Source organism: Pinus tabuliformis, chromosome X (genome assembly GCF_031772625.1).
Source record: "Pinus tabuliformis cultivar Carrire ecotype Pingquan chromosome X, CPIR1, whole genome shotgun sequence".
Lineage (NCBI taxonomy): Eukaryota > Viridiplantae > Streptophyta > Pinopsida > Pinales > Pinaceae > Pinus > Pinus tabuliformis.
The window spans coordinates 1,600,997,183-1,601,010,928 of NC_142308.1; the positions used below are offsets into that span (position 1 = coordinate 1,600,997,183).

Here is a 13,746-nt window from a genome sequence, read left to right on the forward strand (position 1 = left end):
ACATCAATTAGGATGGTGACATCTATGCAAGCATAGTTGCAAGAAGGGGTGCAAGCTATTTACAGTGCAAATTTCTTGTGATAAAGGTAAGGAAGTTGAGGATGCAGATGTGTTGAACAGGTACCCAGTTTTGCAGTAGTTATAGGATGTATTTCCTAAAGACATTACAGAGTTGCCACCTCACAAGGAGGTAGAATTTTCTATTGAGTTAGTGCTAGGGGTAGCTCTAGCATCAAAAACACCTTACAGGATGAGCACACCTGATTTGGTTGAGTTAAAGTTACAGTTAAAGGAAATGTTGGACAAGGGATACATTAGGCCAAGTGTATCACCTTGGGGCACACCGGTCTTGTTTGTGAAGAAGAAATATGGTACTCTCAGATTATGCATTGACTATAGGCAGTTGAACAAAGTGACTATCAAGAATAAGTACCCTTTTCCGAGGATTGATGACTTGTTCGATCAGATGAAGGGAGCAGCAGTGTTATCGAAGATTGACTTGAGATCCGGATACCATCAAGTACACATCAAAGAGGAGGACATTTACAAGACTGTGTTCAGGACAAGGTATGGGTATTATGAGTTTATTGTTGTTCCATTTAGCTTAACTAATTCTCTAGCTACATTCATGTGCTTGATGAATAGTGTGTTGCAATCATATTTGGATAATTTTGTTATTGTGTTCATTGATGATATACTGGTATATTCTAAAAACAAGGAAGAGAATTTCGATCATTTAGCAATAGTGTTGAGGTTGTTGAAGGAGCATCAATTGTATGCTAAGCTCAACAAGTGTAGTTTCTTTCAGAGTGAGGTACATTAGTTGGGGCATGTTGTCTCCAAGGAAGGCATTGCAGTAGATCCGAAGAAGATAAGAGCCATCATGGAGTGGGTAGTTCCTAAGAGTATGGATGAGGTAAGATATTTCATAGGTCTGGCAGGCTATTATAGGAGGTTCATCAGGAACTCCTCACAGATTGCAAATCCAGTCAAAGAGTTTGTACTATGCACAAATTCTTGCAAGATAAGACTTGGTGGAGTCCTTATGCAGGATGGACAGGTGGTATGCTATGAGTCACAGAAACTAAGTGAGCACAAACAGAACTACCCGACACATGATCTTGAGTTAGCAGTGATCATGCATGCATTGAAGATGTGGAGGCACTATCTTCTTGGTAGGATATTTGTATTGATGAGTGATCATATTGGGTTGAGGTATTTGTTTGATCAACCGAATCTGAATGCTAGGAAGGCTAGATGGTTGGCCACAATTAGCGAGTTTGATTTCGAGATCAAGTACATCAAAGGTAAAGATAACATGGTGGAAGATGCTCTCGATAGATGGGTATAGGTACATCACTTGGCAACTATGACCTCCTATGGGACAAATCTACAGGATAGGATCTTGCAGGTAGGTCAACAAGATGTCAGGTATTTGGAGACTGTGCACAGGTTGCAGCAAGGTAGTGGTACAGGTATAGGTGGTAGTATAGGTACAGGCACACGTATAGGTACAGGTGCAGGTGCACATGGTATGGATTATTGTCTCACAATGGATGGATTGGTCAAGTTCCGAGAAATAATATATGTAATAAATAGCAGCGAGGTCAAGAAGGTGATCTTGAGAGAGTTTCATACGAAACCTTATTCAGGTCACCCAGGTTATCATAAGACATTAACAATAGTGAAGAGATTTTATTATTAGCCGAATTTGAAGAGGAATGTAGCAGAGTTTATGGCTAGATATTTTTACTGTTAGTGAGTGAAAGAAGAGTGTAAACATCAAGGTGGACTGCTACAGTAGATTGCGATTCCAGAGTGGAAATGGGAGGTCATTTACATGGATTTCATCACAAGGTTGTCAAAGATAGTGAAACAACATGATTCCATTATGGTCATTATGGACAGATTAACAAAGGTTGCACACTTCATTCTATTGAAGTCGAAATTCTCAGCTAACAATGTGGCACAGGTATTCATCAGAGATGTAGTTAGACTGTGTGGTGTTCCAAAGAAGATTGTGTCAGACAGGGATGCGAAGTTCACTTGCAAGTTTTGGAAGGACTTATTTGCATGTTTGGGCACAGAGTTGGCCTTCATTATAGCTTATCATCCACAAACAAATGGACAGACAGAGACGGTCAACAATATATTGGAGGCCATGTTGAGGATGTATGTGATGCATCAATAACAAAAGTGGGAAGAGTATCTCCCCTTGGTAGAGTTCGCTTAGAACAACAGGTATTAGAAGTCATTGAGGATGAATCCTTTTGACGCATTGTATGGGAAAATTTGTAACACTCCTATCAGTTGAAGTGATATAGTTAATAGGGTATTGATTCGAACGGATATGTTGGTAGACATGGAACAAGAAATGCAGGTTATAAAGAAGAATCTAAAGGCAATACAAGATAGGCAGAAAAGCTATGCAAATCGGAACAGATCGTTTAAGGAGTTCCAAGTTTGGGAACAGGTGTACTTGCACATCAAACCAAAGAAGAACTCCTTGCGGATTGGATCATGTGCTAAGATGACACCATGGTTTTGTTGACCCTTCAGTATCATTAAGAGGATTGGGCTAGTAACCTATCGACTTGCACTCCCTCCAACAATGAAATTCCATGATGTTTTCCATGTATCATTTCTTAAGAAGTATGTTAAAGATGTCGATCATGTGATTGATTGGTCTATATTGCAGGTGGAACCAAATAGAGAATTCCAACCATAGCCTCAGTGTATATTGCAGAAAAAGGTGCTCATGCTTCAGAACCGAGCAATTGAGCAAGTTAACGTGTAGTGGAAGCACTTTGTGCCAGATGAAGCTACATGGGAGATGTCGATCGGATGCGGGCTATGTATCCTTCCTTGTTTGTCAGTTGAGACGAAGCAGTTTTGGCTTGGTGTTTTGGTATATGTCTTGGTATATGTTTTGGTATATGTTTTGATGATTTTTCTATATGTAAATATGTATATGGATGTAAATACTGCCATGAGCTAAGTTATAAAGCTCCAATAAGCGGTATGGGTGTCATGTCATTATGATGTCATGTTATTATGTTGTTATGTTGTTTGCTTTCAATAGGGTGACATTGTAAATACTACATCGAGCTATGTTATAAAGCTTCATGGGTAGCATGTTTGCTTTTCAGCAATTTTGTTGAGGTCTTGGTGTGGTCTAACACAGAGGATGGTGTTCCCCAAGGGGGAGGGTTCTATAACATCCTTGGTGAAAATTCCATGTAATAAAAGTTACTAAGGAAAAAATAATAACCACGGTTGATTGGACACTTATTCCAAACTGAATGTTGGGAAAAATCTTAGTGATGGGGATCACTTGTGATTGTTTATGGCTAAAGAAATTGGCAAAGGCAATGGCTAAGGCTTTGGAAAGGCAAAATGGAATTTTTGGCACATTTAATTATGAAAATAATGGAAATTAGGAGAAAAGGAAGGTGAAAAGTCACAAGTTGCATGTGAGGAGAAAAATGAAGGAAAATAACAGAAAATGAAAAAAATAGAAGCCTCATTCATAAAAAGCATTCTAAGGATTAGTTGGTAACCTTTTATCAGTTGAGTTTTGGAGATATCTCGTTAATCTCTCTCTCTCTCTCACTCTTGGACACTTAGAGTTTTCTTGGATCATTTTGGCATCAGAGAAAGGAAGGCAAAGAAGGTAAGAGAAAGCAAAGATGAAGCAGGGAAAGGCAAGATTAAACAACTACAATAGGCTTCATTGCAGGTATCAACTTGCATGTGTATTTTCCTTGCTAGATTTGACATGCATGGAATTACATGTGGTTATTTTCTATCAAGTCATTGGTTTTTCTAGGTGTGACAGTGTTTTCAGCCTAGCCTTGCCATTTTCGGATAGCCATGGTGTGATGGGGTTCTCATGTTTTCTTTGAGTTGGATTACTGGATGGATTCGAAGCTAAGTGAGGTGGATCTATGAAATGATAAAACATATGGCCTAGTAACCCCTAAGCTACACTGTGGGTTGTTGTAAAGCCACATTTTGTGTTGCCTTGAATGGCCTAGGAATCCTTGCCGGTGAATGGCAGGATATACAGTAAAGCCAAGAGGTGGTTTTCTCTTTGTTGGGCCTAGTAATCCCGAATTTGGGATATGTGGTAAAGCCTAGAGAGTGGATCTCGGTTTAGGCCTAGTGATCTGAATTTGGATTGCGGTAAATCCTAAGAGACTAGGAGACATGAAAATTCCTCACGATGTAGGTGGAGAGATCTAGTAGCATCCATGCTTGTTTGGCCTAGTGATCAGGTGGAGATCATGGTAAAGCCTGTTATGATGTGTTCATTATGTTGGCCTAGTGATCCAGTATGGATTACGGTAAAGCTTGGTTTCTATTGATGAGGGTGATGTGGTTTAGCCTCGATATACCCTAGTTGGTTCTTTTGGTTTGAGTCCCACATTGATCCAGGTGGATGTTGGTGGCCACCCACCTATCCCATTTGGACCCCACAACTGTCTCTTTCAGTTTTTCTGTTTCCTTAATTATAGCACAGTTTACTATTTTTAGCAGTTTTTTCGGGTCCTAAACTTCCGAAGCCATTTTAATTTTTAGCAGTTTTTTCGAGTCCTAAACTTCTGGAGCCGTTTTGAGGCCCTAAACGACGTTTTTTGGGAAATCCACCGCAGCGATTTTTCTGTTTAAAAATCGTCTTTTCCATCGTAGTCCTCGGAAAGATCTTTCCAACGGGCTATCATGCCTGTCAAACGGAGATAGTACGACCAATTCGCGACCCCGGGAAGTTGATGTACCAACTTACCCAAAAACGGGGCCCACAATTTGGCGTTTCATCTTCTAGGGTTAGGTTTTGGAATGTGAAGGGTTTTCCATTGTTTCTCAACAATAAATAGGCCCTCGAGCCTCATTGTAACACAGTTTTTGGAGAACAGTTCAGAGGCATGTAGCCACCACATCTCTTCTCAGAGATAAGCTACCATCGCCCTAGCTAGTTTATTTCCATTTCTGGTTGTAAGCATATTTTAGTATTTTCCATTAATAAAATGAAGTATTATTTCTGCTGCATCTTTGTGTATATGGTTATCTCTGTAATTCGTTGCGTTCCTGTTTAAATCCGGATCACACATTAATGCTTGGAATATGACATGGGGGTGAATGGCTGAAGAAAGATTTGTCAACCATTCTATGGTCGAGTGGAATGTGGTAGTCCCACCTCTGGTTGGTTTATTGCATTCATTAATGAGGAATTCATTCCCTTGATTTCCATGTGCAAATGTATTGATGTGAATGTTGATTTTGATGGCTAATATGTTTATGGTAATTATATTCCTATTATGTTGGTTATATGTATATTTTATGACAACAACTATGTATGACTCTTAGCATGTTTTTACTTGTATATGAATGGATAGTGTCTCTATGGCCTAATAGATGATACTGTAGAAAATGACATGAGGGAACAATGGTTCATAGGGATTCTCAAATAAGTATGAGATCGCTACACTTAATTATGTTGTTTATACCTATAGGTCATATGTTGATGATATATTTAATGAAATGCCTAACATGGCTAGTAGGGGTCTCATAAAGGTCTTGTTCGACTTATTGCTTTTGCATTATTGTTTCCTTGTATTTTTACTGATTTCAAACTATCACTCCATTTTGGGCAGTGGCCTGGGCTCTGGGCCTGAAAAAGTGGCTTAAATCTTGGGGTCGCTGGCACAAAACTAACAATTTTTGTCTCTGGTCACTGGCAGGCAAGCCTGTGAGAGCGACTTTGGGTTGTTGGTCGCTCCCTTGCCCATAGCATGAGAGCGACTATGGCTTAAGAGACCCAGAACAATAGCTAGACCCAAGGATAGGATGTCTGGGTGGTTGACTTATCTCCTAAGGGTTCTGTTGATGATGTTGACTGTGTGTGATGTTCCGTCAATTCCACTTCCTTAAGGTCACATAAGAGGTCGAATCTGATCATAGTAGCTTCTTGTCTCATGTTTACCCCAATTGGCATGGTTACTTGGGTAGATGTGGGAGGAGGGTGTTACAAAAGGATTATATCTAAGGTTGTCCACTAACTATGTCGTTGAACAAACTTTCATGCAAATATCAAAGGCAAGTTCTCCACTAAAATCCTCTTAGAATTTTCAAGATAAGATATATAAGAAAAAAATGTGAGAGTAAAATGCATCTTCACTACTAGATAAGCACATTCACACTTAACCAAATCCAATTTTTTTTTACTAAGAGTACTTATTAAATAAATCAATACTCACCATCAAAACCCTTTATCCAATCCATCAAACTTGAAACCCTAGCCAATAGTCATTGATTAAGCTTGAGAGAGAATTAGTTTTCGAGATGTTAGTTTAACAATGGCATTTTACAGATACACTTATAAGTTTCCATATGTTAGAAAATTATATATTACAGAGCAATGGAACACATAAAATATATTACATAAATATAAACATAGAAAACACATAAAACAAGAGAGATACAGATATACGTGGTTCACCCAATTTGGGCTACGTCCACAGAGAAACAACCAGTCCTTCCTTTTATATATCCAGCAAATTGAAGAGATACAACCTACAGCAGATCCCTTGTAATACCTTCTTCGCTCTCACACAATCTCCTCTCTCTTTCTTACTCAGAATACAGATTTAAATAGATGCAATACAATTCCCTTATATATAGCGAGGGGTTGCCTTTTAAGAGAAAAGCCCATAAATTAAACATAACTTCTATAGTCAAATCTCCGCCTAATGAACGGCCCAGATTGACTACAAAATTACAACATTTTACAAGGCAATTTTACATCTATTTTTAGCTTCGGGGTGCTGCCCCCGATCCCCCGCCGAGGGGGACCCTAGACCCCCCTTGCAGCGCAAATATTATGAGCGGAGTTGCCACCACATTACGAGATGGCGTCCAATATGGTGATATCTCTGAATAAACAAGATAATTAGGCTCCACACCCAACACCATATGTGTGTGTGTGTGTGTCACCCAATTGCATCAAACCAGGTATTCTTGAATATTGTCTCCATGGCTCCCCAGCCATGCCTACCCAGTCGCCGAAGTGGTGCCGTAGGAGCATCCTCCTCTCGTCACCAACTCTATATGATTGGTATTCAATAGCTTATCACTTCGACTCCACCCCACCTGAAGTGGGGAATGAGATTCTTCACTTGGAAGTCAAGGAATTTGGCCTAATTCTGAAATAAGTGGTAACACCTTCAGGTGGACTCCGGATCCTAGAAAATTCCACAAAAGGGGAATACATCTTCTTCACCCAGTGGCTCTGCACCATCAACTAGAAACCTTGCTTCACATGGTCATTCGTGAGAAGCAAGTCGACCATTTACTAGTTATTTGCATGAGGAGAGGAAATCAAATGGATCTTCGGAGATATCAGATACAATTTGGATGATATCGTCACCAGATTAACATAGGTGGAACGCTACGTGGTATCTAATTCAAACGCGCAGCCTCACACACCTGTTGTTATCAATGCATCAGAAGAGGATTCACCCCAAGGCAACTCCAATACTCTGTCTCGAGTCATTATATTAGACTAATAGTCTCTTACGACAGGGCTCCTCATTTTTGTATATATTATACCTACTTCTCCTATGTTTCCAGGGCTTTCAATATGCCATAATATGCTATATGTGAACATTGTTTTGTTTGATTTCCCAGCACACACCAATGCATGTAATTAGCTATAAGGTAGATAATTTGAACATTAGTAAGCTTTTCTGGTTTCTTTTTTTTTTTTTTTTGGCTAAACCTCATATCATGGAAACAAGTTTGGTCTAAACCTCAGATCATGGAAACAAGCTTGGTCCATTCTACTTGTCTATAAAATGCTAGAATTTTTGAGAAACAAAAACTATCAATATAACCTTAGTTGTTTATAACTTCGGTTATTTAGTAATATAAATATCTTTATAAAGCTTTGAATATTTATAACACCACAATCTATTTTGGTTTACGTCACTCATGAAGCATATGTTCACTGAGGATCATGGCTTGCTGGACTTCTGCATTAATATATTGTGTTGCACTAGCAAACATGAGAAATGCTCGCACACACGAATGTTGGAGTAAAGACACGCACATGGAATAGTATCGCAGATCATGAATGGCTGTGACTATTAATAAACAAAATTTATTTTTGTGATCTGCCCGTCAGTGTTGTTTAAATAACAGAAAGTTATTGATTGAGTAGAGTCATTATTGCTCTATTGTGTCATTAATTGATATTGCAGGCAATATCAATTATTAGCGACTTCACTACCACAAGAATCTCGATGTTCAACACTGTCACTGTTGTTGCATGAGCTGGGAAGAGCAGCAAAGATTACAATCTCGTATATATACACACAGTTTCGTGTGTGTATATATCTATATATATACACACTGACTGAAAGCCATTCTTCGTTTGAATGAGTTGTCCTCTGCGTTTGTATATATATATAATGTTAAGCATTTCAAAATATCCATTCATTTATGTTTCCTAATAAGAAACGATGTATCAACTTCAACTAATTGCCCTGTAACATAGAATTCAATAACTTTTTACAAAACATACTTAAACATACTTTTATGAAGTGGGGGCAAAAAATAGTTAGCTCCCAATGTTATAAGCCTTGCCTAAAGTTTATTTTGAAAATTTTGATATGCAGGTAGTTCTGTATATTTTTATGGTGAGTTCGTTCAAATCAGTTTGAAGTTTTAATTTAATTTTTTATTCTGAGCTTACAATGAGATAATTCAAGTTGGTTTATTTTAATTTTTAAGGTTTAGTTTTAATTTTATTTAAATATTATTATATTTATATTTATATTAATAGGTAAGTTTATTTTAAATTAGAGTTTTTATAATTTTAATTTAATTATTGTGGATAGTATAATTTTATGGAATATTTATAGAACATTTTTAATATTAATCACAAATAAATTGATAAAATTTATTTTAAATATAGTGTTTTTTGTTTTTCAATTCAATTAAAAATGTTATAAATTTAAATTATATATAAAATATTTTGATTGTGAAATTAGTTATGGTTTTTTGGCATGTGTTATTGATAAGGCATGGTATTGACCCATGGTATTGTAACAAAGCCCATTTACAAGTTGAAAATCTCCATTGTTAATATCTTATGACATGTTTGGGAGTGTCTATAAGTTTAACTAATATATTAATTCTTCTTATAATTAATAATAATAAAAATAACAATGGAAAACTAATCGGGGTTCTTTAAACATAACATCCAAGGGTTTTTAAAGCAATTTGAGTTTATGGAGTAGGATGGTGACAAGTTCTAGGGTTCTCACGCGTTGCAACTTGCAGAGTGCAACATAGTTGATTAGTTGATGGAGATCTTGCCTTCCTCTAATTTTGTGAGGATTTGGGTAAAGAAAAATTGGAACCCAATAATCAAAGACTTTACCTAGTCTGTTTTTTATGGAAAGGGTTATTTTACCTTGTTCATAAAAAATAGAGAAGATCAAGACTTGATTTTCTAAAGTAAGTCATATTTTATTAGTGCTAAAGTGTTATATCTAGATAACTTGAGTCTAGATTTCAGTCCCAAAAATGATATGTCATTTACAGTCCCAAGTAAAGTTCCCCTTCCTTACTCTACATTATTGGAATGACACCATCTTAAAATATATATATAATTAAAAATTGATCTCTCACACCATTAATTCTAACTTGACTTTACCCACCTACCCTTATATTCGCAAACTTAGAAAGTTGGTACACATTAGAACACCATCATGCTAAATAAACTTGTTTGCAATATTAAGGGTTTCCAAATAAACATTTATTTCTTCTATGAGAAACAAGATTTTAACTCTAACTAATTTTCATGAGAAAGTTGCATGAGCTAAGCAAAGTCAACGTAACAGCAGCGCATATATATATATATATATATATACATTTTGCTTCTACATCCACAAGAAAGCAAAAAAATATGATTAAACTCTGATTTTTTTATTATTAAATATATGTTACAAAATCTCATGCAGAATACATGGCTTAATTCTTTAATTATGGTCTCATAATTGTTGATGGTAGCCATCAAGAATCTTTAATTTAAGCATTAAAGATATCAGGACACAAGAGCACCTAATGCATCGCTGCTTCCAATTAATTATCGATATAAAATTTTCATTAATACTAATTTAATTTGCAAAACAATTAAATTTAATGTCCAAATTTTTTTATACCTCTAGGGTTTAGAGAACACGAATTAAAAGTCAAAGATAATGTTCATTGTGATAATGTTCGTTGGACACAATAAAGAAAGACATCAATGGCTGTAAGGGATTAGCTTATGAGTTGCCTTAGTCATTAGAATTTGGATTTTGTTTCAATATAAAGTAAATGTTATGGTTTAGGAATACGGGTTAATTTATATTTTATAAAATGTGTAATATTAGTTTTATATAAGATTATAATAGTAAGATGTAAAATTTTATTAGTATTTAGTTTAAAATGTGAATGTTAATTTTCGTATTTAAAGTCGATAATTATTATTATTATTATTTAGTTAAAGATAAGAATGTTAATTTTCATATTTTAAGTTGATAATAATTAAATATATATAAGTGTATGTTGGTTCAATTGGGCCTAACCCAAGTTCAGAAGAATTACTTAGCCAAACAAATCTCGCAGCTACCGGCCTTTTCGGCAACAGCCCGCTAAGCGCGGACTGAGGTCTCACCCGAGGTAGCAGGGGAGGGTGCTGGAATCAGGTTTCCGCACCCTTGGGATGTCTAGGTGTGGTCTTGGAGGCTTCGCGCACTTTTCCACAGCTTCGCGTTGCTTTCGCATAGGTTTGAGCCTAGAACTTCCTTTACTACTTACTTTACTGTGCGGTTTATGTATTTGATTTGTTATAGTCTTTAAGCAAACATTTAACAGAGATAACCCGTTCTCATAAAATAAACATCAATTCATACATTCATAACAGAAACAGTTGCATGTAAAATAAACTACAATAGTGAAATCAAATCGCGATAAATCAGAAGATTACATAGAATTCCAAGAACACTTATCTTTATTAACTCTCTTCACCAATACATCCAACCCGCCCTGCACACTTAGCTGTAGGGGTCCGCGCACATAGCTGCGAACTCTTCCAGGCCTCTGTGCACACAGTTGCAGAGCCTCTTCCTACTACCCAACCCTCCGACTCGGATTTACATACGCTTTCTTCTTCCTTAGATACCCATTACATAATAGATTTCAGCAAAACACATACAAAAAATGACTTTTCCCCCATAGAGCCTCGCTCTATTTATACATATCTATGGTCCGCGGACCGACTTATCTAATTATTTTATATTATTTTTCGGGCAGCAAGCCCTTTGACTTGATCTTTTACCCTTCATGCTCTGCATATTCCGGAGTTTTACAATATGTTTATTCTAATTTCCAGATTAACACATCCAAAAATATTATGCAGGACCTTCGCTACCCAATAGTCCCCCAACACAATCATCGTGACTCGTCCCGAGTCACTCGTCGGTGCGGTGAAACGCACTGCCCTGGCTTCGCGATCCACTTTCCTCTGAGTGATACTCATCATGCTACTACATCCATGCTATCTCATACAGCGCGTCATCTGGCTCCTACTTCGGTGTTGTGACCCCTTCCTGCGACTGATGATGCTCATTCTGCTCTGCTTGATTAACATAGAACACCCCCTCTTAGGACTTTAATTCGAGTAGGGGAACCACATATAGGGCCTTCGCATACCACCGTAGCTACTTCCATCATTCGTTGCTATTCTTCATCCCATTCGCTGTAGCGTGTGTTGCAATTTTGCAAGACCCTGGCTGTTATCCATGAGAACCACCTTCCTTCTGTCATTCAGAGATTCCTTAGTTCCCTTGTTCACGCCCCTAGTCTCTATATTTATCCTCCTTCAGTGAATTAGTGTCATGGACTATTCAATCTGCAGCATCCAAACCACTTCTGCGTCATGTTGTTGTTCTCCCTGTAGATCGACAAGCATCCTCTTGCGGGTTAGAGCATCCGGCGTTTGCAACGGCCATCTTACCACCTTCGGGCTTACTCCTGGTGCAGAGATAATTAACAATGCCATAACCATGGTTAGCCAATAGTATGCGAACTTGTAGCTGGGCTAGTGGATGTTCCTTCTCGATTTATAAGCACGCCGAATTTCAAATCCTATGAACCCCACCTTTCTCAATCCTTCTTGGAGCTTCTAGGCGTAACTCGTGTCATAGCTAGCTCGTACTCCATCCGTTAATTGTCTGTCGCCCACTCCCTGTAACCATAATGTAAACGTCTTGTCGTGAATAGTGACCCGATCGGTCACTTCTACTCAGGTTACCGCAACAACGAGCATCTAACTATGTGACTACGTTTGTACTAATGAGTTCGAGCTACACACCTTTCGGCATTCGCGCCCATTATCCCCAGACTGCTTTACTATCCCGTGCTCTCTTTCAACTGGCTGGAGCGGTGAGACTATTCCGTAAACGGCTAGTCAGGCAACCGGTCGACTGGTGTAGAGCTTCAGGTGATTTCCATTCACTCGTCCCAGGAAAAGATCCCCATTAAGCTTGGCCAACTGGACCGCGCCCCTGTCGGTGACTTCCTTGACGACATATGGCCCCAACCAGTGCATTCGGAGTTTTCCAGGAAATTTCTCAAATTTACTGTCATATAGGAGTACTAGATCATTTTCTTTGAAAGTGCGCACCTTAATATGTCGATCATGCCATGCTTTTTCCCATTGTTTCTGTACTTGCTGGTGGAAGCTAGCCAAGAACCGTTCTTCTTCCAATTCTTCAAGCTGCGCGAGTCTCTCCTCCAGAGCCTCGCAGTCTGCCATACCCGTGATTGCCACTATCCGTAAGCTTGGCACAATATATTCCATAGGCATAATGGCCTCCTGGCCATATACTAATCGAAACGTCATCTAGCCTATCAGCTTCTTGCATGTGGTGCGGTATGCCCATAATACAGCAGGGATGCATAAGTCTCAGTCGTTTCGTTGCACATTACAGACCTTGGTCAACGCGGTCTCCAGAATTTTGTTGAATTTTTCCACCGTCCCGTTAGCTTGCGGATGTTATGGCATGCTTTGCTGGTGGTATATCTAGAACTCCTTAGTGAGGGCGCTGATTGTTTCATTCAAAAAATGCGTTCCTCGATCGCTCATGAGAATTTTGGGACATCCAAACCTTGTCAGAACATTTTCAAACAAAAACTTCACAGTGGTGGCAGCCGTGCAATCCTTAACCAGTTGTGCTTCTGCCCACTGGGTCAAATAGTCAGTCACGGTAATGATATAGCGTGCTCCAGTTTTCCCTCGCGACTCGATAGGTCCTACGAAGTCAATGGCCCATTTTTCGAAGGGTTGTAGCATCATCTATGGCTGGAGCGGCATTTCATCTCTTCGTGAAGGTTTCCCCATCCGTTGACAGACATCGCAGGCGCGACAGTGTGCTTTCGAATCCTGATACAGAGTAGGCCACCATAGTCCTGCGCGAAGGATTTTCTGGGTTGTGGCGCGACCCGTGTAGTGTCTGCCCACAACCCCTCCATGTGCTTCGGCTAGGATTTGTCCCCTTTCGAACTCTGGGACATATCGCTGCAAGATCTCGTCGGTGCCCATTTTGTAAAGGTGGCCTGCAATCACAGTAAAATCCACGGCGCGTATTACTAGTTCCTTCTTCTGTTGAACAGAGTAGCCTTGTGGTGCGGTCCCGG

At 38.7% G+C, this 13,746-nt stretch overlaps 1 protein-coding gene across 1 annotated transcript; it reads right to left on the reverse strand.

Annotated features, from left to right (window-relative positions):
• Positions 1 to 12,517: 12,517 nt before the first annotated feature.
• On the reverse strand, positions 12,518 to 12,952 carry LOC149146154 (uncharacterized). The gene has a single exon (XM_089452686.1). It carries the CDS (start codon positions 12,950 to 12,952, stop codon positions 12,518 to 12,520), a length of 435 nt encoding a protein of 144 aa, XP_089308812.1.
• Positions 12,953 to 13,746: the final 794 nt, after the last annotated feature.